Source organism: Bos grunniens, chromosome 15 (assembly GCF_055505025.1).
Source record: "Bos grunniens cultivar Pamir isolate PY7600 chromosome 15, Bosgru_T2T1.0, whole genome shotgun sequence".
NCBI classification, from domain to species: Eukaryota; Metazoa; Chordata; class Mammalia; order Artiodactyla; family Bovidae; genus Bos; species Bos grunniens.
In genome coordinates, this window is record NC_141179.1 from 76442709 (window position 1) to 76470317 (window position 27609).

General features: G+C 48.9%; 1 protein-coding gene across 2 annotated transcripts in view; it reads left to right on the top strand.

The window, feature by feature from the left end:
* The first annotated feature begins 7361 nt into the window (after nt 1-7361).
* CRY2 (cryptochrome circadian regulator 2) overlaps nt 7362-27609 on the top strand; it is a 36136-nt gene continuing 15888 nt past the window's right edge. The window contains exons 1-5 of one of the 2 annotated variants that reach the window (XM_086341293.1): nt 7362-7613; nt 18051-18159; nt 20519-20661; nt 22449-22633; nt 23571-23659. In XM_086341293.1, the coding sequence (XP_086197419.1) occupies nt 7378-7613; nt 18051-18159; nt 20519-20661; nt 22449-22633; nt 23571-23659 (762 nt within the window). In that variant the 5' untranslated portion in view covers nt 7362-7377. The remainder of the gene's footprint in view (nt 7614-18050; nt 18160-20518; nt 20662-22448; nt 22634-23570; nt 23660-27609) is intronic. The other variant, XM_086341294.1, reaches the window with a different exon arrangement.

Genomic DNA, 27609 nt, shown 5'->3' on the forward strand with positions numbered 1-27609 from the left:
CATCGGCTGTTTCAACTCCTCCAAACCCTGGCCATTGTTGGGGACATCCTCAGGAGCAAACACTCTGGGACAAACATAGCCAGAGAGGACAGGGACAAATGCGTGGAATTCTGGACTCACCTCACCAGACCCAATCGGAGCCAGCATCCTATCTTCCTAAACTTCTAAGGGCATTTGGTTTTTCAAATTTGGTGTATAACACAGCTTTCTAAAGGAGTTGTATCAATTTACACTTCCAACAACAGAGTATGCGTGTTTTGATGGCTCACATTTTCCCCAACACACAGTTTTGTCCTCTTGTAACTTTACCTGTTCTAGCGGGTCTACAGCGGCATCTCACTGTGTTTGTATTTCTCCACTGAACTTAGAAAGGTGAACACCTTTTCCTGTGTTCACTGGTCACCAGTATATCCTGTGTCGGGGAGAAGGTGGAACGTGCCTGTTCCAACAGCTGGCCGACTTTCACCTTGGGTTGCCTATCTTTTTTCTCTTTTTTATTTGTAAGAATTTGTTAAATATTATGGATCTGAGCTCTCTAAGAATAAGTATTACAACTATCTTCTCTCATTCTGTAATTTGCCTTTTCACTCTCTAAATAATGCTTTTTTGATATACAAAACCTAATTTTAATATAGTTCAATTTATCAATCTTTCCTTTATGATTAGCACTTTCCATGTTGTATTAAAGAATTATTTGTCTTCCCCCAAGGACATAAGGATATTCTCCTATGTAATCTTCTCAAAGCTTTACTGTTTTACCTTTCATATTAAGCATGTAATCTACTTGCAATTGATTTGTGTGTAGGCCCTGACACAGAGGTCAATTTTCTTTTCTTTTCTTTTTAACACTAGGATACCCAGTTGACCTGGTGCTTCTCTGGTGGCTCAGACAGTAAAGAATCTGCCTGCAATGCAAGAGACAGGAATTCAGTCCCTGGGTCTGAAAGATCCCCTGAAGGAGGAAATGGCAACTGACTCCAGTATTCTTGCGTGCATGCTAAATCACTTCAGTCATGTCCAACTCTTTGCAACCCCATGGATTGTAGCCTGCCCGGGGTCACAAAGAGTTGGACACAACTGAGCGACTAAAAATGTCGTTTTTCCTGTAATGGAAATTGGCCAACCAGCTGAAAGTCGTTCGGTTGGCCCATTTTACTGTGGGAAAAACCATTTTTACTCCACTTTTTTACACAGACATCTTTGTCATAAATAAATACCCACATATGTGAGGGTCTGTTTCTGGATTCTCAACTCTGAGATGTTTATCTTTTTTGTCTTGTTCCAGTTCCACGCTGCATCTGTTTTATTATTATTATTTAATTATTATTTATCATCATCATCATTGTTATCATTATCCCCATTTTACAAATGAGGAAACTGAGGCCCAGGGAGATTAAGTAACTTGCCCAAGTAGTTTATTAATACTAGTTAACCACAGAGTTGGACATGGAACAAGTTGTCTGGCTTTTCAGTCCATCCTCTCAATACATTTTACAGCTTCTTAAGCCAAATAGCTCAAATATCATACATCAAAGTATGCTTTGAGTGAAGTGTTGGAGCTAAAAATACTGCAATTGCACACTGCGTTTAACTTAAAAGAAGAGGGTAGGCCCCTAGGGCTCCCAGCTCAGCCTGAAACTGAGCCGCGCTTCTTTCTCAGTTTAACCACTAGAGGGCGAGGGTCACTTAAACTCACTCCCTCCCTCTCTCCTGCTCCTGGTTACCTTTCAGTTCAGTTCAGTTCTGTTGCTCAGTCGTGTCTGACTCTTTGCGACTCCATGAATCACAGCACGCCAGGCCTCCCTGTCCATCACCATCTCCCAGAGTTCACTCAGACTCATGTCCAGCGAGTCGGTGATGCCATCCAGCCATCTCATCCTCTGTCGTCCCCTTCTCTTCCTGCCCCCAATCCCTCCCAGCATCAGTCTTTTCCAGTGAGTCAACTCTTCCCATGAGGTGGCCAAAGTAGTGTTTCAGCTTTAGCATCATTCCTTCCAAAGAACACCCAGGACTGATCTCCTTCAGAATGGACCGGTTGGATCTCCTTGCAGTCCAAGGGACTCTCAAGAGTCTTCTCCAACACCACAGTTCAAAAGCATCAATTCTTTGGCGCTCAGCTTTCTTCACAGTCCAACTCTCACATCCATACATGACCACTGGAAAAACCATAGCCTTGACTAGACAGACCTTTGTTGGCAAAGTAATGTCTCTGCTTTTCAATATGCTATCTAGGTTGATCATAACTTCTTCCAAAGAGTAAGGGTCTTTTAATTTCATGGTTGCAGTCACCATCTGCAGTGATTTTGGTTACCTTTCAACCGACTGTCAAATATTTATACAAAGCATAGTTCTTAGGGAATGTAAAAAACTGCCTAAGCCAGTCTCCATGCAGGATTACTACAAAAAGAGAAAACAGGACTCTGACCTCTGTTTTCTTATATATTTTTAGCAAAGAAACTTCCCAGTACTTGGCTAATTTGTCTCATTCCTAAACCACTTAGTATAAAAAGTGAAAGTCGCTCAGTTGTGTCTGACTGTTTGAGACCCCCATGGACTGTAGCCTGCCAGGCTCCTCTGTCCATGGAGTTCTCCAGACCAGAATACTGGAGTGGGTTGCCATTCCCTTCTCCAGGGGATCTTCCCAACCCAGGGATCGAACCCAGGTCTCCCACATTGCAGGTGAATTCTTTACTGACTGAGCCACCAGGGAAGCCCACTTAGTATAAAGTCCCTCCTTAACTCTCTTATTCTTTCTAACCTAAACTAGATTCTTGCGTTCTGCCCTTAGTGGAAACATGGGCTTCCCTGGTGGCTCAGACAATAAAGAATCCACCTGCAATGCGGGACACCTGGTTCAATCCCTGGGTTGGGAAGATCCCCTGGAGAAGGGAATGGCTACCCACTCCAGTATTCCGGCCTGGAGAATTCCATGGACAGAGGAGCCTGGCAGGCTACAGTCCACAAGGTTGCAAAGAATCGGACACAACTGAATGACTTTCACTTTCTTTAGTGGAAACAAGGAGTAACCGTTTGGCATCCACATGGCAACTACTCTTCAGAGACGCTTATAAATAGCAAGGTGTTAATAAATAAACAACAGATGTGTAACTCAGTTCTCTTTTATCTCAAAGATGTAATAACTCATAAGTATATTTCACCTACTTAGCAATTTACAGATTTCTTTGGTCTCTCTCCAATTTCTCTATGTCCCTTTTGAACTGCAAAATCCAAAAGTGGACTTTGCACTCCCGTATTCCATCCAGTGCCAGATTTACATCCTGATTCTTGGATATTATCCTGTCATTATACGCAAACAATATGCAATCATTCAATAAGATAATTCGTCCTTATCAACTTGAAAATAAAAATAACAAACACAAAGACAATGACATAGCAATATGTTGTTGTTTAGTCACTAAGTCATGTCTGACTCTTTGCGACCCCATGGACTGCAGCATGCCAGGCTTCTCTGTCCTTCACCATCTCCCAGAGTCTGCTCAAACTCATGTTCATTGAGTCAGCGATGCCATCCAGTCATTTCATCCTCTGCCTCCTCCTTCTCCTTCTGCCCTCAATCTTTCCCAGCATCAGGATCTTTTCCAATGAGTCGTCTCTTCGCATCAGGTGGCCAAAGTATTGGAGCTTCAACTTCAGCCTCAGTCCTGCCAATGAATATTCAGGGTTGATTTACTTTTTTCCAAGGGACTCTCAAGAATCTTCTCCAGCACCACAGTTTGAAAACATCAGCTCTTTGGTGCTCAACCTTATGAAACATGTTTAATATTTTGTTCAAAGATGCATGCAACATTGCACCTCTGCTTTGATTAAAGTTGCAGAACTTAGAAGTTTATGGACAAAGTCTGGAAGGCTACATGAAGATAAAAACTAATTGATTTGTTTGGGGATTGATGGTGATGACTTCCCTTTTCATTACTGGTATAATTTTGAGGATTTTAAAAAACTGACTAAAATCTTTTATTCACTCAGCAATTTATGGACACTCATTATGTGTAAAGACCCAGGGCATTGGGTGTTGCAAGGAAAATAAAAGCAGACAGAGATCCTGCTGGTTAGAATAATAGTAGCTAGCTATTATTAAATGCTTACTATATCCTAATTATTGTATAGGTTAAGAAAGTGGGAAACAGAGAGGTCAACTAGTTTACTTAAGATCACACAGAGCAAAAGCAGAATCAGAATTTGAACACAGTCATTCCAAATGTGTAAGACCTTGGGCTTAACCACACTGCCTTTCATAATAACCTATAGGATAGAAAGAGCCATGGCATTGGAAAACAGTGCTCAATCTTAAAATCACAAAATGAGGAACAAGTTGATATCTTGTGCCTGCTTCCCAGGGAAAGTTCATTTATAAGCTATCCTTGTCTGAAAAAAAAAAAAAATCCTGAATTCCAAGTGACAGGAAGTACAGGATTAGAGACTGGTATGAGAAATATCAATAACCTCAGATATGCAGATGACACCACCCTTATGGCAGAAAGTGAAGAGGAACTAAAAAGCCTCTTGATGAAAGTGAAAGTGGAGAGTGAAAAAGTTGGCTTAAAGCTCAACATTCAGAAAACAAAGATCATGGCATCTGGTCCCATCACTTCATGGCAAATAGATGGGGAAACAGTGGAAACAGTGTCAGACTTTATTTTGGGGGGCTCCAAAATCACTGCAGATGGTGACTGCAGCCATGAAATTAGAAGACACTTACTCCTTGGAAGGAAAGTTATGACCAACCTAGGTAGCATATTCAAAAGCAGAGACATTACTTTGCCAACAAAGGTCCGTCTAGTCAAGGCTATGGTTTTTCCTGTGGTCATGTATGGATGTGAGAGTTGGACTGTGAAGAAAGGTGAGCACCAAAGAATTGATGCTTTTGAACTGTGGAGTTGGAGAAGACTCTTGAGAGTCCGTTGGACTGCAAGGAGATCCAACCAGTCCATTCTGAAGGAGATCAGTCCTGGGATTTCTTTGGAAGGAATGATGCTAAAGCTGAAACTCCAGTACTTTGGCCACCTCATAGGAAGAGTTGACTCAATGGAAAAGAGTCTGATGCTGGGAGGGATTGGGGGCAGGAAGAGAAGGGGACAACAGAGGATGAGATGGCTGGATGGCATCACTGACTCGCTGGACGTGAGTCTGAGTGAACTCCAGGAGATGGTGATAGACAGGGAGGCCTGGTGTGCTGCGATTCATGGGGTCACAAAGAGTCGGCGACTGAACTGAACTGAACTGATGTTAAATGATTCTCAGAGATGCAGCCAATGAGAACAACCCAGAATGTGGGCTCTCTGCAGGGAAAATGACCCTATTTCCTCAACAAATAAACTGCCAAAAGGAAAGAGAGAACACAAAGAGGAACCTATAGATTAAAATAAACTTGCAAGATATGTCAACCAAAAAAGAAAGAAAGAGACAGATAAATGACGATCACCCAGGCACTCAGCAAACATTTATGACCACCCACTGCATGTCAGGTACCAAACTAAGTGCTGGGAATACACTGGTGAGCAAGATAAATGCAGTCCCTGCCCTCATAGAGCTCATGCTCTATAGAGAAAGCATCATGGGAGTTCAGAGAAGAAGCAAATATCCATCTTTGAGGCTATAGGAAAGAACAATTTCCTTCCACTCTCTGTTCCACTCCTAGTAGGACACTCTCTGTTCCACTGCTTGTGGAGGCAAAAGGAGCTAGAAGACGGGACACAAAGTCTCAAAAGAAAAGTAATGCTCAACTATGTCTCAATTTAAATATTATATAAATAAATATTTTTTTAAAGTAACGAGAGGTGGCATCTCATCATTCAGCAAGACTTTGGAGAAAGGATTAAAAAATAACAACAGGGTCAGGACTGGGATAGACCACTAATGTTTCTGGCAACCTAAGATTCTAGTCCCTGTCCAACTTTTACTCAAATCATCCTTGAGCATTAAGTACCAAGCACTGAGCTAGATCCTGGAAATGATGTAAATGAGCCACAGTCCTTGCCCTCCAGGAGATTATAATCTAATGAGGCAGACAGATAAGAAATTCCAATATCATGTATAAGGCCAGTGATAAAAAGCACAGAGATGTGCTGTCTACACTGACAGCAAACGACCTCTACACTGAACAGTGTTGTTTTGTTGTTGTTCAGTCGCTAAGGTGTGTCTGACTCTGCAACCTCATGACTGTAGCCTACCAGGCTCTTCTGTCCAGGGATTTCCCCAGCAAGAATACTGGAATGGGTTGCCATTTCCTTCTCCAGGGCATCTTCCCAGACTAGATACTGAACCCATGTCTTCTGCATTGCCAAGTGGATTCTTTATTACTAAGTCACCTGGGAAGCCCTGGTGAAGTCACACTGAGCAGAGACACAGGACAAACTGAAGTTAGAAAAGGGGTGGGGTGTGGTATGTGATCCAGGTTTGAGGGAACAGTTTCTACAAAGCCCTGACAATGAGAGAGCCTAGGATTGCAATAACACTGTGGTTTACAGAGTTGTTCCAAGTAATGCTGCTAAATTGCTGGCTACATTGCTAAACTCCTTCATTTCTCATTCCCAAGTTCAGGAAGTGTTCTGAGCACAGGCACACTTCGGGCCAAATTGAGACAGATTCTTCATTTGATAACCCCCAGAAGAAGAGGGCTCCACTTGGCTCCCCTGGGGAGGATTGGGGAGTGTCAATCTCACACAGACTTCAGTTAAGTGCTTTGCATACAGAGGTACCACTGAGTCTACTAAACACAGAAAAGAAAAATTTCATCTGATGGCATAATTACTATCTCAAATCACATCCTCCACATTTCCAGTCCCTACTCCCAACCCACCTACTGCTGCACAGCAAGGCACCTCTCCACGCGTCAATGTAAGGGTATTATCATGCTGCTTGGCTTAAAAGATGCACTCAATAAATAGTGGCTGTAGTAAAATGTAACGATGTATAGAGTGAGGTAGGTGACGACGCTATCGATGACGATGATGACGTAAGGCAGCCATTTGTTCGTCCTGTTGGTCACTTTTTGGAGTCACAGCAGCCCCGCCAGCGCGCACAGCTTCAAGCAAGACGTCTGGGATCCACTGTCCCTCCACCGTCCACGCCCAGACCTCCTTGGGAAGAGCCACTGTGCATCACCCCATTCCGCCCTCCGGCTCCCCTCCAGAGAGCCCACACCTGGCGGGAACGTGATGGGGCGGGGACAGGCCGGGGCGCCTCAGAGCCAATCGCCCGGCGAGAGGCGCTCAGCCAATAGCAGAGGCGCTCCAGGGTCGTGGGGCGGAGCCCCAGGGAGAAGCCGTGGCGTCATAGGTCACTGGGCGGGCCGGGGGCCAGGCCCGCGGCGCCTACGGGGGCGGGGCGGTGGCAGCCCCGGCAGTCAGGGCGGTGATGGCGGCGGCGGCGGCGACTACCTCAGCGGCGGCGGCGGCGGCGGCGGCGGCGACCCAGGCGCCCGCGGCTCGTGGGGACGGCGCCTCCTCGGTGCACTGGTTCCGCAAGGGGCTGCGGCTCCATGACAACCCGGCTCTGCTGGCGGCCGTGCGCGGGGCGCACTGCGTGCGTTGCGTTTACATCCTCGACCCGTGGTTCGCGGCCTCCTCCTCAGTCGGGATCAACCGATGGAGGTGAGGGGGGCCCCCGGGGCGGGGGCGCGGTTCGTGGGCCCGGGGCACGCAGCCTGGCCTCTGGCACCGACCCTCGGAAGCGGAGGCTCTGGCCCCATTCGCCTCTGCCAAAAGACCCCGACCTTAAGGAGGGGCAGCAGGGCGACGGAGCCGAGTCCCCGGAGGGGTGAAGCCGGGACCGGGGAAGCAGTGAGTCCCGGTAGTAACGGCCTGGGGTGGGGGGGTTAGCCTCAGAAGGGCTAGCCTCTGACACCGGGTCCTCACTGTGTGCTGCCCTCTTTGGTTGGTCCTCACGACGTTCCTGTGGGACAGATCATGATCCCCGTTGTACAGGTGAGACTCTTGAGTCCTAGAGACACAAGCTGACCTTGTGACACAAGCCCGAGGACTTGCAGCCACTGAGTGGCAGAACAGGGACTCCTGTCTAGGCGTGGGCTGGGGCGGGGTTGGGAGTGGGGTGAGGACTGGAGCTATTGTGGTGTGAGGGCAGGGACGGGTTCCTGAATTGACAGCACAGCAGATGCCTGCGTTCTTCAAGTAAAGAGCGCATTGCCCAGCTCCTGAAGGTCATCTTTAAGCCTCTGGGTTTTTTTTATCCATTTTTTTTAATCCATCCTGCCTTCCCTCCACCAAGATCATCCTGTCTCTGGAAGATGTCTACAGACTCTGGCTTACCATCAGATAAGGCAAAGTGCCAGGCTCAAGGGCATGTTCAGTTAGAGACACTTTGTCCTGAGCTAGAGAGCAGAGAACAATGCTTAACCCACTTTGGAGAATTCCCTCAGCATCTATGGACTTGCCAGGGGAAAAAAAAAGGAACCAAAAATGTCCCTTCCTTCCTCTTCTCCCGAGATTGATTTTAAAGCGCAGTTGAGCGATTGTGGGTTAGACTTTTATCAACTGATGTGCTGAGATTAGGAAGCAGGAAAGCTGTGGTATCAAGGGCCCCTCTTTGATGACTCCCAGGAGATGGAGTGGACAGGATCATGGGAAAAGATGAACAGATAGGCAGTGGATGTGTTTTCTCCTTAAGCAGTGTTTGAAACCAGGGGTTCTGAGACACTGTGTTTCCATCTCTGTGCAACACGCCCTGCAGTAGTCCTCTGGTTTGTTTGCATTGTTCTGGAGGATATTTGCTCGTGGCCTTGTTGCACAAGGGACAGAGTTATTCCCAGGATACGCCAGCTCTCCACCATTCTTTCCTTTCCAACGTGTGTGCCCTGCTAGGAGAGTGAGTGCCCCCAGCAGTGGGTCTATTCAATGCCCCTCCTGCCCCACTTAATATAATATTGAGAGAACCACTAAAAGCAGTCCTGTGGAGAGCCTGCCCACACAGTTTTCAGCTCCTGTATTGCTCTGCCTCTGCTCCAGTTTCTATAGATAGGAGGTTGGTGTTGACAAACACCCTCAAATGACCTGCCATCCCTAGCATGGACTGAGTTTCAGACTCTGCCCCTCTCCCAGTGGCAGCGTGCCAGGGAGAGTAAATAGAATCCAGACTGCTTGCTGGTTGTATTGTCACGAAGGAGTTTCTTCTTTTATTAGGTTTTGGAGGACATTGCATAGGACTGTCTGTTCTTTTGTGGTTGTGGAGGTCACAGATCAATGACAAAAACTCTGTTGCTGATTAAACTCAGGTGCTCGGGTCAAATCCTGAAGTCAGAGGCCATGCAAGAATGCAGATGTTAATTGAGCAATTATTTAATGAATGCCTAATATCTGCCAGGCACTGCTGCTAGGGACACAGCAGTGAACATGCAGATGTGGTATCCAGAGCGCCCGGAGCCTACGTTTTTGTGGCACAAGACAAGTAACCAGCCTTCGTTTAGTAGAATTGATGCCATGAAATAAATAAAACTGGGGGACATACTAGAGCAGTGGTTCTTAACCTTGCGGCACACAGGAGTCATTTAAGGACCTTTGAAAGATGCCTGGGTCCCCTTCTCTCCCAATTCTATTTCATTGTTCTGGGTTATGGCCTGGGCACTAGGGTCTTTAAAGCTGACATGTGCAGCAAAGCCAGAGAAGCACTGGACTAGAGAACCCCAGCCTGACAACTTAGGATACGTGTTGCAGCTCATTGGCAAGAAGTGCGATTTGTTTTGGCATCAGACGAGAGGTGAAGTCACCCAAAATAGATGGAATATGATCATTGCTCTTGGGTTTGGACACAGATGCATTCATCCCACCCCCACCATACTCCTTGCTCCCAGGTTCAGAGTGAAGGCAGAACTGCAGGCGGTTTTGTGCATTTTGTTGGGGGTTGGGGGAGTGATAGAGCCGGATGCACCTCTGCATAACTACAATATGTGTAGTCTTCCGGTGGTTGTTTCTGGATCTGGAAGTGACCTGGGAGAACTGTGCCACAGCAGAACATTCTAGCTCTGCAAATACTTCAGTTGCTGCTTCTGAGAAGCCTCCCTCAGAAGAGTGTGCTCCAGGCCTTCTGCCAGAGGCCAGGAGGCCACAATCTGTGTCTCTGTTATCCTCCTGTACTTCCTACACTGACTCCCACACTGCGTTCTTCAGCAGATAAATCAGATTAAAATAACCATGAAGGACACTTTCTAAGAGTCAAAATGGACAGAGAAAGACAGCCGAGAATATGTAGATTTATTAGTGTAGGAGAAGGGCTAGTGCACTCCTTGCCTTGGTGGCGGTGGGAAGTTTATGGCTCATGGTAGCATTTGAACCTCAGGACTATTTCTTGTCAAGGACTAGTTAGCAAAGCCCTGTTCCACTTTGCCCAGCCCTACGTGCCCCAGATTTACTGCATCTGGAAGGACGTACTGCAGTGAGAATCAAAAGAAAAAAAAGGGGGGTGTGTGAACTGCTTCTGGATTTTAAAATGGGTACTCCAAATAGGCCCCTGCGTTTTTGTTTTTTTTTTTATTACCTCTCTGTCCCTACTGCAGCTGAGATAGGTTTTGGGCAACAGTTCATTCACCTCACCCTTTATTTCTGTCATTTTCTCCTTGGCTCTGTGCTGCACCTATTGTCAGGAACTTTGGGGACAGAAGGAGTTGGTAGAAATAAAATATCAGCTGAAATTGCTCAATTAATAAAAGAGATGACCCGGGATGCCTGGTAAGAACAAATGTGTCTCTCTTCCCACTGCTGGGAGCTAAACACGCATGCGCTGTCCATGTTGGGTGATTCTTCCCTGGAGCCTGGTCAGCAAGAAGGAGATTGAGAACTGTGGTCTGCTGGCAGGGAAATTTGAGTTTCTCTGTACCCAGCAGAGTCATTTTTATTGTTCTACTGCTGAGAAAATGTTTCCATCTGCCCCAAAGGCATGAAAACTTTGATCTTCATCTTTCTCTTTGAAGTTAGGAAAGAATAAATATATGTTTATCAAGTGATACATAGAGATCCATCCCTGCTATGGACTGTGGGTTTGGCTTATCCTTTTCCATTTGGCCTAAGCACTCTTAATTATTTTTTTTTTAAATTGGAGTATAATGGCTTTACAATGTTGTGTTAGCTTCTGCTGTACAACAGCGTGAGTCATCTATCTGTATATATATATCCCTTCCCTCTTGAGCCTCTCTTGGACCCCACTCCCATCCCGCCCCTCTAGGTCATCACAGAGCGCCAGGCTGGTCTCCCTGGGTTATATACCGCAGCTTCTCCCCAGCTACTTTACCCATGGTGGTGTCTATATATCAGTGCTACTCTCTCAGTTCATCCCACTCTCCAGGAGAAATTGTGTGTGTGTGTGTGTGTGTGCATGTGCTCACTCAGTCATATCCAACTTTTTGTAGCCCCATGAACCGTAAACTGCCAGGCTCCTCTGTCCATGGAATTTTCCAGGCAAGAATACTAGAGTGGGTTGCCATTTCCTACTCCAGGGGACCTTCCAGACCCAGGGATTGAACCCTTGTCTCTTGTGTCTCCTGCATTGCAGGCGGCTTCTTTACCACTGTATCACCTGGGAAGCCCTTGCTGCTGCTGCTGTTAAGTCGCTTCAGTCGTGTCCAACTCTGTGCGACCCCATAGACAGCAGCCCACCAGGCTCCCCCGTCCCTGGGATTCTCCAGGCAAGAACACTGGAGTGGGTTGCCATTTCCTTCTCCAACGTATGAAAGTGAAAAGTGAAAGTGAAGTCGCGCAGTCGTGTCCGACTCTTCCCGACCCCATGGACTGCAGCCTACCAGGCTCCTCCATCCATGGAATTTTCCAGGCAAGAATACTAGAGTGGGTTGCCGTTTCCTACTGCAGGGGACCTTCCAGACCCAGGGATTGAACCCTCATCTCTTGTGTCTCCTGCATTGTCAGGTGGCTTCTTTACCACTGCATCACCTGGGAAGCCCTTAGGAGAAGTTAATTTCTATTAATGCCATATGCAGCCAGTTTGGGCCAGCCAACAATATCATCATTACAGTTAAATAACCTTGGCTTGAAGCAGAGAAACTTGGTCAAGGGCAATCTGGACCCATAAAAAAGAGTTCACTATCATTTTCCTTCCTCCTATTAATAACAAACAAAAATATTTCTCAACACAGAATCTGCTGTCTCTGGAGAAGTCCTTGCCTAAAGATTTGCCTGTCTTGTTTTAAAAGGCTAGCTCCATGGAGTCCCTGAATTACTGTCCTTTTAGTATTTTTGGAAATCCCAAGTTGGTTTCCTCCACTTGTGCTTCTGACTGCAGAGCACTTACATAATGCGACTGAGCTGCACATGTTGTCTGATTCAAAGGGTGAGCTTGAGCCGCTCACACAGGACTGTGTGCTCTGAATTTCGGCCATGTAAGCTCAGCTGGGAGCTGCCAAGGGTGACCTGCTGCCCAAACACTGCCATCTCCAGTGCCCAGGCCAGTTTTCTCTGGAGTCGTCCCTTATTGGAGTAGAGAGAAACTGGCCACATGGAGAGGAGGGCTCGAGGGGAGCACAAAGGCCCAAGGTTCTCTCTGGTGAAAGAATGTGCCCGCCAGCACCAGGGCGCTTTTGCCCAGCAGCATCACTGCTCCACATTCCTTCTTGGTAGGCCTCTGGCGTGGTGCCCTAGCAGCGGCTGCAGTTTCTCTGTCTGCTTGGAGGCTGGGGCTCCTGGAGGTCATCTTGAGACCTCCCTTTCTGGAGAAGCCCTGCAGGGCTTGACTGGGGGTTGGGGAGTTGGAAGTAACAGCATTTCTAGAGAGCCAAAACCAGGATCTCAAAGAGAGGAGCTTTAGTGAAAACAAACTAGAAGCCAAGGCAGGCAACTTGTCAATAGAAGCTAGAAGTCAAGTTCTGTATTCTGGGACAGTGCTTCTGAAACGTTAATGTACAAAGGAATCACCAGGGGAGCTTGCTACAAATGCAGATTCTGTTCCTGGAGGTCTGTCTGGGAGGGAGCCTGAGGCCCTGAATTTTGGCAAGCTGCGGGGTGGCTCCCAGCTGTTTCGATCCCCTCGAGGAACAAGGGTTTAGTAGCAGAGTGTTGGCCTCAGTGCTCAAGGGGTGAGTGTTGGTTGAGAGGCAGTGGAGCCTGGTGGTTACAAATGCAGACACCAGGCCACACTGTCCGGGTTTGAATTCTGGCTATTCGTTAGGTGATTGATGTTACACAAATTACTTAGTCTCTCTATGCCTCAGTTTTCCTCAACTGTAAAATGAGAGTTAAATGAGGTATGTAAAGCAAGTAGAATAGTACCTGTGCATGCGTGCTCGGTCCTGTCTGACTCTTTGCAACTCCAGGGACTGTACCCCACCAGTTTCCTCTGTCCACAGAATTCTCCAGGCAAGAATACTGGAGTGGTAGCCATTTCCTCCTCCAGGGAAAATAGTGCCTGGTTCACTGTTAATGCTCATGAACTGTTAGTTGCTGCTGTTACTATTACTGTCATTTGGTTGCTAAGTTCGGAGTCCTACCTTCTGCTGCCTGCCTTGACTGTAGACTTCTCTTGTCAAAAAAGAAAAGGGTTCTCACTGGGTCATCTGTACTTCAGAGCTGCTGCAAGGAATCTCTCCTTTTGATCAATGAGGTCTAGGGTCTTCCCTGGTGGTCCAGTGGTTAAGAATCCACCTTGCAGTGCAGTGGACACACTGTGGGTCAATCCCTGGTTGGGGAGTGAAGATCCCACGTGCCATGGAGCAACTAAGTCCGGGGGCTACAACACTGAGCTTGCTCTCTCTGGAGCCCACACACCACGACTAGAGGGTCCATGCGCTGAAACAAAAGACGGTGCAGTGAAGATCGTGCGGCACCTGAGACCCCTTGCAATCACATAAATACATGAGGTGTAGAAATAAAGTCTGCAGAAGGCAGCTGGAACCTCGCTTCATGTGCATGCCAGTCCTGTTTGTAGCTTCGGCGTCCTGTGCAGCCTAGTGGACTGTGAAGGATGCGGACCCCCAAGTGCAAGGCAGGCACACTTCTGGGAGCCACAGATGGAGGACCCTCTGTCTAGAGATTGTGAAGTCTAAAAGTCGCCAGTTATCCCTAGGCATCCTGCCTGGCAGGGTGCAGGTGGCATGGAAGCAATCTCTGGTATTTTCCTCCTGAGAGGACGGTGAGGCCTGAGAGGAGGCCAACGCAAGTGCAGTGCGTCACTCTGTCTCAGCTTTGCTTTTCTAAGGGTGTCAGTGCTCAAAAATAGAAATTCGCAGAGGCGAAGCTCTGGCTTTGTGGAGAACAGCATTCAGCCTGTCAGTCTCCCATTGCAACCCCTCGAGGAGTCCCTGCCTGCTCGCCTGCTCGTCAGCTAGCACTATGCTTCGGGCTGAGCCCAGGACTCAGCTCGTGCCGGAATGTGGATCTGTGGCATTCACCACCTGGGAGTGTCATATCGTAGATGTCAGAGGCGGCAGGGGGGCCTGAGAACAGTTGATGCTTCTGTAAGGTTCCCACAGTCCAGGGACCGTGCTGTGCTGCAGAGGATCCCCTGGGTTTCATTGTGCTCACAGTAAACTCTAGTGACTCCCATTGTTGACGACGGGGCTGGGTGGGAGACCCCAGGGTAGATAGCAGGAGGTGGCCGTTAACCAAGCTCACCTGCCAGGGCCTCTTTCCTGCAGAAGAGCAGAAAGTCAGTGCATCACCTGGAGTCAGGTGTGTGTTCGTCGTAACATATGAGAGCTTGCAAGAATCTCAGCCCCTGGAGCAGTGTCTGATGTGCCCCTAGAAGGCTTAAGGAAGAAAACATGGTTTGAGTCTGACCAACAGTGTGGGGTAGGAACCTGTCCCCAATAACTGTGATCTTCAGCAAATTTATTATCCTCTCTGTAGCTCATTTTCCTCATCTATAAAACAAGGGTAGTATTTTTCTTCAAAATGTGCTGAGAGAATTCAAAAGAAAACACTTAGAAAGCATCCCAGGCATATAATAGCACTGATAACATTAGTTGTCTCTAGAGAGGAGGATGAAATTCCCAGGGGATGCAGAAGAAGGAGACTTTTTTACTGTGTACCCTTTTGTAACTTGAATTTTGAACCACATGAATAGTTAATCTGTTTAAACTGTTAATTTAAAGATAAAATAGATGTCATAAAATGTATTGATGGGACTTACCTGGTGGTCCAGCAGTAAGACTCCACGCTTCCAATGCAGGAGGCACAGGTTTGATCCCTGGTCGGAGAAATAAGATCCCATATGCCCCATGGTGTGCACCCCTCCCCCACCACCAAAAAAAGTATTGATGAATTTCTCAGAAAGGTGGTCATGCCTAGCTGTTCAGTTCGGTTCAGTCGCTCAGTCATGTCCGACTCTTTGCAACCCCATGGACTGCAGCACGCCAGGCCTGCCTGTCTGTCACCAACTCCCAGAGTTTACTCAAACTCATGTCCATTGAGTCGGTGATGCCATCCATCCAACCATCTCATCCTCTGTCATCCCCTTCTCCTCCCGCCTTCAATCTTTCCAGCATCAGGGTCTTTTCCATTGAGTCAGTTCTTTGCATCAGGTGGCCAAACTATTGGAATTTCAACTTCAACATCAGTCCTTTCAGTGAATATTCAGGACTGATTTCCTTTAGGATGGACTGGTTGGATCTCCTTGCAGTCCAACGGACTCTCAAGAGCCTTCTCCAGCACCACCAAAAGCATCAATTCTTTGGTACTCAGCTTTCTTTATAGTCCAACTCTGACATCCATACATGACCACTGGAAAAACCATAGCCTTGACTAGACGGACCTTTGTTGGCAAAGTAATGTCTCTGTTTTTTAATATGCTGTCTAGGTTTGTCATAACTTTCCTTCCAAGGAGTAAGCGTCTTTTAATTTCATGGCTGCAGTCACCATCTGCAGTGATTTTGGAGCCCAGAAAAATAAAGTCTGCCACTGTTTCCACTGTTTCCCCATCTATTTCCCATGAAGTGATGGGACCAGATGCCATGATCTTTGTTTTCTGAATGTTGAGCTTTAAGCCAACTTTTTCACTCTCCTTTTTCACTTTCATCAAGAGGCTCTTTAGTTCTTCTTTGTTTTCTGCCATGGGTGGTGTTATTTGCATATCTGAAGTTATTGATATTTCTCTTGAATCCAGCTTGTGCTTCATTTAACCCAGCGTTTCTCATGATGTACTCTGCATAGAAGTTAAATAAGCAGGGTGACAATATGCAGCCTTGATGTACTGCTTTCCCCATTTGGAACCAGCCTGTTGTTCCATGTCCAGTTCTAACTGTTGCTTCCTGACCTGCATACAGATTTCTCAAGAGGCAGGTCAGGTGGTCTGGTATTCCCATCTCTTTCAGAATTTTCCACAGTTTATTGTGATCCACACAGTCAAAGGCTTTGGCATAGTCAATAAAGCAGAAGTAGATGTTTTTCTGGAACTCTCTTGCTTTTTCGATAGTCCAACAGATGTTGGCAATTTGATCTCTGGTTCCTCCGCCTTTTCTAAAACCAACTTGAACATCTGGAAGTTCACAGTTCACATGCTGTTGAAGCCTGGCTTGGAGAATTTTGAGCTTTACTCTGCTAGCGTGTAAGATGAGTACAGTTGTTCGGTAGTTTGAGCATTCTTTGGCATTGCCTTTCTTTGGGATTGGAATGAAAACTGCCCTTTTCCAGTCCTGTGGCCACTGCTGAGTTTTCCAAATTTGCTGGCATATTGAGTGCAGCACCTTCATAACATCATCTTTCAGGATTTGAAATAGCTCAACTGGAATTCCATCACCTTCAGTAGCTTTATTCGTAGTGATGCTTCCTGAGGCCCACTTGACTTCGCATTCCAGGATGCCTGGCTCTAGGCGAGTGAGCACATCATCGTGATTATCTGGGTTGTGAAGATCTTTTTTGTACAGTTCTTCTGTGTATTGTTGCCACCTCTTCTTAATATCTTCTGCTTCTGTTAGGTCCATACCTTTTCTGTCCTTTATTGAGCCCATCTTTATTGAGCCCAACATTTGCATGAAATGTTCCTGTGGTATCTCTCATTTTCTTGAAGAGATCTCTAGTCTTTTCCAATTCTATTGTTTTCCTCTATTTCTTTGCATTGATCACTAAGGAAGGCTTTCTTATCCCTCCTTGCTATTATTTGAAACTCTGCCTTCAAATGAGTATATCTTTCCTTTTCTCCTTTGCCTAGCTGTGCAGGTAATAAATTTTTGTGGTCCTGTAAAGTAAACAGGCCCTGAAAGCTCTCAGTCAATGTTCGTTTCCTGTCCCTGTCCCACGTTGATCCAGCCCTCAGGCCAGGTGTCTTGTGATTCTGGAGTCCCACACCCATGGATGCATGGGAGGGAATCCTCCAGACACATACCTTCTCCCTCTTGGGACAAGAACTTGATGGCCAGGGCCCTGGAGAGGCCTGGGGAAGGGGCTACCTGCCAAATGAAACACTGGGGACCCAGCCCAGGCCGTGGGGCCGTGAGGCTGTGTCAGGAGACACCCATGCAGACCAGAGCGTGAGTGCGGAAAGACAGGAAGTCTGTCGGACCAGGGTGGATGAGACCTTCTAGGGCCACTGCGGTCTTGTTCCTCTGCGGATGGGACCTCTGCCTGCGTACCACAGGGCTGCCCTTGTTTCTCAGATGGCTCCCCCATCTCTTCTCACTTGTGGTTCTCACAGCCCCTGGTGATGGACGGATAGTTACACCCAGGGGCCAAGAGGAAGTGAGTGGACTTGCCTCTGATCGCCGAGGAACAGCACAAGTGGGAGCAGCTCACACTCCCCCAGGTTTCTCTGTTCCAGGGTCTCTACTGAATGTTCCTCTTGCATTATTTGGCTTTCTTTCCTTAACAATTCTATGCGATGGGTACTAACACCAACTCTGTATCACAGATTAGGGGGGGAAGAAGCTAAAGAGGTTAAGTAATCATCTAAAATCACGCAGCTAGTAATGGCAAAGGCAGGATTCAACAGAGGTGGCCCTGACACCCTACCACATCATGCCTGGACAAGAACCCAGGAGAACTGTGCTACTGGTTTGGCATAAACAAGGTTCTCCCTGCTTTGTTAGGAAGGAGTGACTCTTTGTTATGTTACCACCAACAAGGACTCCGTGGCTTCTGTAGGTTCCTACTTCAGTCTCTGGAAGATTTGGACAGAAGCTTAAGGAAACTGAACTCCCGCCTCTTTGTGGTCCGGGGCCAGCCAGCTGACGTGTTCCCGAGGCTGTTCCAGGTAAGTGCTCAGAGTCTGGGACAAGACAGTGAGCGTCTGTTCCCCGCGGACTGAATGAGACGATGTTCTGACCAAGGAAGTGGAGACAGTCAGGGCCGGGCTGACCACTGCTGCTAGGGAAGCTGGGAGCGAATGAAGCTGGTCAGCTGCCCACAGAATGGAAACTGTGTTAAGGAAAACATCAGGGAATCTGGTGTCTTGTTGGAAAGTTCCCAGCTCAGTTCAGACATGGGATGTGGCAACTTATTTCACCCCAGACATTTCTGGCTTCCTTAAATATTTTCTTGATTCAAGCCAGCAAGATTTGTTAGGGCTCTTCTTGCGCCAGGAGTTTGAGGGTGAGGTTTCCTGTTTATCTAGGGGCATTTCCCCTCTTGCTTTGCTCCTCTTATTGGAAAAAAAGAAAAAATCAGCCTCTTTAAGGGAGTGTCCCTACTTCCTCCGTAAAATGATTGACAGAATCTTCATTTCAGTACCACATAGGCCTCTGGTTGCTGTATCAGGTAGCCAGCCCAGCTTCCCCCACAAACCCTTTATAATACACATTTTTTAAAACCCAAATGGAGGTGGAAATGCTCATGAACAGAGGGCTCTAGGACATCAGCACACGATTGTTTCTATGCCTCTCTACACCCCACTTCCTTTCCTATTCTTCCTGGAGGGAAAAGACAAGAGGAAAGACTAAATGTCAAGGCAGGCAGCTGAGTAAATACTTCTGCATTCACTTCACCTCCCCACACCCCCACACACAGACACACGTGCACAAATCACACAGTGCTGGTAGAGCCAGCACTCACTGAGGGCTGACTGTGAGTCAAGCGCTGTTCTCAGTACATGCTCTATGAACATTAATTCCTGTACCCCTTGCCGCTGCCCTCAGAGGTAGGTGCCCCTGTCCCTGTTCTGCAGACAAGGAAGCAAGAGTTTGCCCATGCCTGTGAAGCTCAGAGCAGCAGTCTGGGACCTGAACCCAGGCTGTGAGCCCAGAGTTGTGTTTGTGACCACCATACCATTAAACACACGGGCCTCTCTTCTCCTGCTGCGTTGCCCCACCTCCCAGCACCTCCGAGGCCAGCCCACTAATAGCCCAGAGATACAGAGCTCCCATTCTCTGTATATTATTAAGCTTCTGGTATGTGCACGGGCCCATACCATGTCCTAGGATGATGAAGAATGAGGCGACACAATCGCTGCTCCGAGTACTCACACTCCAGTGGAGGAAACTGGCGAGTGATGGGCAGCTTCCCTGCCACATGGTAACTGCTGTGGTGGAAAATGGCAGGTGCCAGAGAATCTTTCTGAAGAGGGTCAAGGAGGCTTCTTGGAAAAGGTGTCATCTAATAGTAACACTTCTATTATTATTCATAGGGCTGTGAGGCTTTAACCTTTAACCTATCATGAACTGCTAAGCAGAATACTTGGCTCATAGTAAGCACCCAATAAATGTTCAGTGCTAACCTTAACCTTGGGCGAGAGATAAGCACCTCTGCGCGGGACCCACAGCCAGCAGGGCTGAGTCAAGACTGCACCAGTGTGTGCGTGGCCAGGACATTTGCCCCAAGGGTTCAGAGTTTTAAGGGACCATGACCAGAGACCTAGGTTGGAATGTGGTTTCCTCCTGCTAGCTGCATGCTCTCGGGCTTTCTGTGGGTTCCAGAAGGGGTACAACCTTTCACTGGGCCGCTTTCTCCCAGGTTTGCTAGGAAATACAGAAATTTCTACCAGACATGACTAAAGACCTGGAAAAGAATTCCCTTCTTATAAAATATGTGGCCCCTCTGCTCTGATTTCTCTGACCTCTGGGCCAAGGGCTGCTTCTCCTTTCCCAGCTGTCTGAGAGCTGGAGCCTACTAGCTCTGTTTGCTACTGGCCTCAGAAGTGTTGCCGTGGAAACCGTGAGGCTACTTTATGTAGCACAAGTCTGCGAGGAAAACTAGGCCAGAAGTTTGCAGGGCCCCCGAGGAGCTCTGGGAAAGGCTGCTGAGCTGGCGGGAGGTGGTGATCCTGTGCCTCTTTCTGGGACGGGGGCTCCCCTGGGAGCGTGTATTTATAGCCTCCTGCTGTATTCTTCTCCCACAAGGACACCGGTGGCGCCCAGAGCTGCCCACCTCTCTCCTGATCCCGTGGGGACCGCTAGCCTCGGGCTCCACTGTTGAGGGCTGTTGGCCTCTCCTCGGAGACCTGCTTCCTTAAACCTCGGGGCCCTCAGATGGTTGGCTTTCTGGTTCAAGTCGTCATCCCCAGTTTGTTCTGACACGTCTCCCCACGTGCTCGGTTTCCTCTCGGCAGGGAGCTGAGTGCCTGCCCAGCTTCCTTCTCCCCAGCAGTGGTGATCATTACAGATTCTCTCCCCCAACAGGAATGGGGGGTGACCCGCCTGACCTTTGAGTATGACTCTGAACCCTTTGGGAAAGAACGGGACACAGCCATCATGAAGATGGCCAAGGAGGCTGGTGTGGAGGTGGTCACCGAGAACTCGCATACTCTCTATGACCTGGACAAGTAAGAGATGGGTCCCGGGCTCAGCTTGCCCATTGTGGGAGTTGGTGGTTTGGGCCCCTGCTGAGCGGAACTCAGGGAGGTTCAGCAGTAGGGCCCCCTGGCACATGGGGCATGGCGTTTTCTTGGAGCCGGGGGAGAACAGGTCAGAGTAGGGACCCGTAGAGCTCACCCAATTTGGGTGCTGCTGCTGCTGCTAAGTCGCTTCAGTTGTGTCCGACTGTGTGTGATCCCATAGATGGCAGCCCACCAGTCTTCCCTGTCCCTGGGATTCTCCAGGCAAGAACACTGGAGTGGGTTGCCATTTCCTTCTCCAATGCATGAAAGTGAAAAGTGAAAGTGAAGTCGCTCAGTTGTGTCCGACTCTAGCAACCCCATGGACTGCAGCCTACCAGGCTCCTCCATCCATGGGCTTTTCTAGGCAAAAGTACTGGAGTGGGGTGCCATTGCCTTCTCCAAATTTGGGTGCAGAGAGGCTCATTAGGCCCAAGAGACACAAGCAGGATCTTCATAGATCTGCTCCTAACACGCTCCAGGCCCACCTACCCCACATGCTCCTGCTTCCATCCTGCTGCTCAGAAACTGCCCTCTGACCTCAGTGGGGCCCTGTCTGTGGCCCCTCCCAGTAGATATCTGCTCTCACAGGCACAGCTTCTGTTACCCAGCTGCGTTTCCTGGGCTCCCCTGGCTCTTGGGTTTCCAGGCCTCACATTTAGGTGTTGCCCTGGAGGCTTGAGAGATCGCTGTGGGGGCCCTGTGCTTTCAGAGAGGCCAGGAGGAAACCCCCTCCTCCCCTTCCTTCCCTGCCAGGGCTGTCCCTCTTGGGCTGCTGCCGTCACCGAGGCTTCCCGCCCGCCTTCCCCAGACCGGTGGTGGCTGCTGGGAGGCCAGGTCACACAGCTCTGCATGTGAGCTGGGCTCACAGGAGGCACTGGGTGTGGAGCGCCTCCTCCCGCCACGTGCCGGAGGAGGAGGCGGAGGCACTGCCGGAGCAGCAGCCAACCTTCTGCCTCCGCTAATGGAGGGGAGGAGAGAGGAACTGAGATGAACTAGCCCGGCAAGTTCTGGCTTGTCGTCAGCTGCTGCTTGGCCAACAGGGGCCCCGGGAGTCTGGCTCCAGCCCATCCGAATTCATCCTTACATAAACAGCCTCAATTCGCCTCTAAACTCTCCTCTAGCTTTTTTTCTTACCTGAGTGCAGCTGTGTTTTTGTAAACTGCAAAAAAACCTTTAAGGTTGAGTTGTGACTATGAACCCCGAGCCTCCGATTTAGGGAGGGACAGGCTGTTCCCCACCTCTCTGTTCTAGTAACTAGGGCCCAAGGAGAGAATGAATTTCCACCCAAGGAACACGTTTGCAGCTCTTATCAAAGAACTTCCTGGAGGCTTACGGTGGGGTAGAGACAGTCCACAGGGCACCCTGTGGCTTGGACAGGCAGGCCAAGGACCGTGAAGGCCAGTGGGGACTTTTCTGTGATAAGAGAGATATGGTCAGTGTCTGTCTTTAGGCGGCTCCACACCGGCACCAGGGAACCTGGAATTGAGCCCCAGATTTGGCCCTGACTTGCTCTGTTACCCAAGGCACCTGCTCCAGCAATCTGGGCTTCATTTCCCTCTCGGTAACATGGAGACGTAGCCTCCTTGTCCCCTCCTTTCCCCCTAGGGGTGGGACCCAGAGCGGATGAGGAAGGCCACCCTCCAAGCCTGCGCAGTCTGGGCTGTTTTCTGGGCGGGCAGAGACCTGAGACGAAGGGCCTCGTGAGTGACGGCAGGCGTCTTTGGGATTCCCAGGATCATTGAGCTGAATGGGCAGAAGCCGCCCCTTACCTACAAGCGCTTTCAGGCCATCATCAGCCGCATGGAGCTCCCCAGGAAGCCCGTGGGCTCCGTGACCAGCCAGCAGATGGAGGGCTGCCGGGCCGAGATCCAGGAGAGCCACGACGAGACCTACGGCGTGCCCTCCCTGGAGGAGCTGGGTGCGTACTCCTGCCCCAGCCCCTCATACTGTCACCTCCTTTTTCGTTTAAAAAAAAAAAACAGCTTACTATTTTTTTTTCTTTTTCGTCAAAGTGATGCTTGTTATTGTGGACACTTTAGAAAATAGAGATGAAAATGGAAATAACTGTCACAGTTACCCACCACTGATAATTTTACAGCAATCCTTCTGGTCTTTTTTCCTGTTCATATTCACATGTTCAGCTTCTGTTTCTAGTTCATGACTAATTTTGTACTTTTACCTCTCAGACATAGCCTGGCATTGGCATCAGTGGGCTTCTCAATACCAACATAACTGGTATTGCCTCTGATGAAAGGGGCTATGTCAGCCTCTCTCCCCTTCCTCCCCTATCACACATTTTTTTTTCTATCTGAACGAAGTTAGCTTGTTTTACCTAAAAACCACACCTGTAGCCAGCTAACCTGCCAGGGCCAGTCATATAGAATTGTTCTCACCTGCCTATAATGAGACGTGGCTGAGATGAGGGAGGCAAGGGAAAGGAGAGAAGAGGTCACAGTGGGAAGAAAACCTGCATGACTTAGAAAACATCACTGAGGAAGCATTAAGGATTATCTCAGTGACTTCCCTGGTAGCTCAGACGGTAAAGTGTCTGCCTACAATGTGGGAGACCCAGGTTCGATCCCTAGGTCAGGAAGATCCTCTGGAGAAGGAAGTGGCAACCCACTCCAGTACTCTTGCCTGGAAAATCCCATGGAAGGAGGTAGGCTACAGTCCATGGGGTCGCAAAGAGTGGGACACAACTGAGCGACTTCACTTTGCTTTAGTCCTGTTAGCACCAAGAACACCATAGTCCAGCTCACACAGAGCTCAGAGAACAGAGTCGCGTGTGAGGACTTGCTGCACCATCACCAAACTGACCTGACCCCCAGTCCTGTGGCCCTGCTGCCCCTCTCTAGGATTCCCCACTGAAGGGCTCGGCCCAGCGGTCTGGCAGGGAGGAGAGACGGAAGCGCTGGCCCGCCTGGATAAGCACCTGGAACGGAAGGTATGGCCCCTATTCCGAGACACAGGGCTTCAGATGCTGACACCCCCGTGCAGCCAGGGGGATGGAGCCAGGTTCATGTCCCTGAGTGCCTCTTCATTCAAGCTGGTTGAAAAAGTCTTCATGTCAATAACAGCAATAAGAGCAGCTACCATTCATGAGCGCTTACACCATGGGCTGGTCACCGGGCCGAGCATTTCTAGGTCTAGCGCCTGCTTGTGCTGCTGAGTCGCTTCAGTCGTGTCCGACTCTGTGCTACCGCAGAGATGGCAGCCCGCCAGGCTTCCCCGTCCCTGGGATTCTCCAGGCAAGAACACTGGAGTGGGGTGCCATTGCCTATTTCCTTTCATTTTTCCATCTGCCCTGCAAGGTAGGTATTAAGCTGTCCATTTTACCAATGAGGAAATCAAGACTTGCCTGAGGTCACACAGTTACTAAGTTGCGGGGTGTGATCTTGTTCTACTTGGTTCTAAAACTTGGGCTAGATTGCTTTTTTTTCATCAGTGTGTCCCCTTACTAAGAGGTCAGTGGGTAAGAGGTCAGGTACTCTCTTACTAAGAGGATATCTGGTAGTAAAGTGTAGAAGATTATTTTGTGTTTCCATGTTCCCCACCCCTGCTCGCTTTGGCCGAGTCTCCTCCAAGGCACTGATTTCCATTTGCTCAGAGCAGAACGAATGGCCCACCCCCCAGTGAAGCGGGAATTGCTCAGAGGGAAGAAAGAGGCTGAGGCCCCAGAGGAGGCCCTCACAATGTGCCCCCCCACCTACACCCCCTGGGACTAGAGAAGCAGAGACTGTTCTCAAGAACAGTCACCTCCTATTTCCTGCCCCCCTGCAGCTGGTTTATAGACTGGGTCCCTAGAATCACGGCATGTTCTATTCCTACTCAGGTATTGGGCATTTGGCCCAGCAGCCAGGTGATAACAATGCAAGAAGGAGGCTAAGACAGCCCACTTGGGAAGAGTGCTCCCCAGCCCAGGAAGTACCTCGCCAGCAATGAAGGCGGGTCATGGGCCTAGTCTCCCCAAGGCCCAGCGGCCTTGAGGTCCCCATTTGGATCTTACCATCAGACAGGGCCAAAAGCAAGCCCCAGCCATTAAAAGGAGGAACATTGATGTCCAAGATCTGTGAGGGAACCGACCTCTTTGTCCACATTAGCTTTACACAGACATCCTTGTAGTCAGTCTGGAGACGAAGGCTGGGCCGAGGGGGCAGAAAGGGGAGCCTATATCAGGGCCCTTTAGACTCAAAGGTGGTCTTGGGGAATACTGTATTTTACATATCTGGGAGAACCCAAGGTGCCTGATGGACAGGACTTTAAACCATTTCAGGAGGTTTATTTTAACTTCTTCACTTCTCCAAATCTGAAGTGAGCATTTTCTTAGGTTGGGACGGTCTAGCTACTAGAAAGCCTGCCCAACACGACAGACATAGAGTCTAAAACATAGTCTATAGAGGTGACAGCTGTGAAAGTACATTTAGGTGAGGAAAGGAGTGGCTCAGAGGGTTGTGAAAGTGGACGCGCAAGAGGACTGACTCTGTTATCAGTTCTTGTTTGCAAGTTGGCTTTTGAAAAAGGAATTTTTCTTAACTCATATAACCAAGAGTCCCAGGAGGTAGCCTTCAGGCACAGCTGGATCCAGGTGTCCAACTAATGCTACTTGGAATGCATTCTCCATCTCAGCACTGCCTTCCTGTGTATTATTTCATTCTCAGGCAGGCTTTCCTTGAGTGGTGGCAAGGCAGGTCACCAGAGGCTTACTTTCAATATGCTTAGTACTACCTGAGAAAGTTTCCAAAAGCTTCAGAAAAAGTCCCAAGAAGTGTTTTCATTGGTCTGGCTTGGGTCATGTGACTGTCCCCGACTGTCACTATGGCCAGGGAAAGGGCTGCCCCCTTCCCTGGTCAGACTTGAATCTGGGCGTGAGCCCACTCCCAGAGTCCAAGGTGGGCTCAGCTCTACCCTACCCAGTTGACCTGAGATTAGGGAAGGGTTGGGTCACCACAAGAACATTAAGTGCTGTTACCAGAAAGGGGGCCAAACAGTATGGTCTTTACCAGTGGGTTACCCAGTAGTAGCTGAGGGCAAGCATCTATCCACAAGTGTCCCAGTTATTAAATGAAAAAGGAGCAGTGGAATCTTGCAGCCCCGAGTGATTCACTGATGACTGCAGCACCAAGGATAGTGGCTGTCAGGCACGTCCCCCCTGTAGTCTTGGCAAAGACAGGAAACCTGAGTCCAAGCCAGTCTCTGGTACCAGCACCAGTTTGCAGGCAGCACACAGGCCAGAGGAATGTGTTGAACTGCACCCGTAAGAACGCAGGGAAATCCAGATTGTGGGAATTAGTGCAAGTCACAGATCTTGAGTTCTTTTACAAGAAATCTAAAAGGAAAAGAAGGAAACGGCAGGAAATACATAGAATAAAGTAAATAACACGTTGGACTCTCTTGACATGACCAAGACTAAACAAAATGTGCCTGCGGATGTACATTTGGATGAAAAAAAGAATAGAAAACACTTAAAAATGCAAGGAGTAACTGAGAAGGTAAAGCCCTCCCATCCAAATGTGCTTTGAAAAAACAGAAAAATATAAACATTTTAAAATGCTGGGACCTGATTATTAATAAAATTGGGCAGGTGGTCATTGATGGAGCAGGGAAGGGACCTGACTGGCAGAGCACGTAGGTGGGCTTCTGGGGTGGCCGGCAAGGTACTGATTCTTGAACTTCGGTGGCGGTTGCAGAGGTATTTGCCTTAGAATAATTCATTAAGCCACCCATCGGTGTGCTTTTGTATCTATGTTTCACTTAAAAAGATTTTCAAAGAATGGTGGGCAAGGATGCGAGCAGGCAAATATACCTTGTGTCTGTTAGAGGTACTTAACCAATACCTGAGGGTCACCTGCCAGGAAGGTAGCTTTGAGGCTGAGGCTTGAAGGAAGAGTCAAAATTAACCAAGGAAAGGGAGCTGCATGTGCAAAGGCTAGCAAGAGCATGATGCTTCAAGAAGAGCGGCAAGGGAGGAAGCTAGAAACATGGGCCCCCTGCAGACTGCAGGGTGCTTGTGAGCCTTGTTTAGGATTTGGGACTCTAGCCTGAGAACACCAGGAAGCCTGGTGCTGGTGTCGCCCTCGGGGACAGGCATTTTAAAGAACCACTCTGCTCCCGGTGTGGACAGTGGATTAGAGGGGACAAGAGCTGATGCAGAGGCAGGTGGGAGGCTGTCACAGTTGTCCAGTATAGATAGTCTTAGCCCAAACCAGGTCGATGGCAACAGGGGATGGAAAGAAAAGGACAGAGTGGAGAAATACTTGGACAGTGGGACTGACATGACCTGCTGAGGGAGGGCAGGGAAAGGTGACGGCCGTGCTTTTGGCTCTGGCAACGAGGTGGATGACAATGTGCTTTCTGAGGTAAGGCATGCCAATGGAAGGGCAGTTTAAAGAAAAGAGCCTGCTACCCTTGAGGCCTGAGAGTCAGTCCAGTGGAGATCTCTGGCAGGGAGTTGGATAGGGTGATTTGGGAGTCTAGGTTGCAGTCGGGCCGCAAGCTAGAGCCATGGTGATTGTCTGCAAGGAAGTAGCCTTAGAGGATCCATGGGACCGGATGAACTCAGCTGGAGCACAGTGGAGCAGAGGACCCGGGACAGAGCCCTGGGACGCCAGCACTTCAGGGTTGGGAGGCATGGTGGAGCTGGTGAAACATGAGTAGCCAGCCAGGTGAGAGCTGAGAGGCGACCAGGAGCCCACGGAATGGTGGGTATGGAGACGGGAGCGCGGGCAACAGGGTGAGTGGCTGGGAGGCCCAGAAACGAAAGGACAGAAAATGCGCACAGGATTCAGTGGCGTGGACGTCATGGAGGCTCTGGTGGGAGTGGTGAAGGGGACGTGGAGCTGGGTTCGAGGAAATAGAGTGAGGCTGGCTGTGAAGGGAGGAAAGAGGATGCAGGGG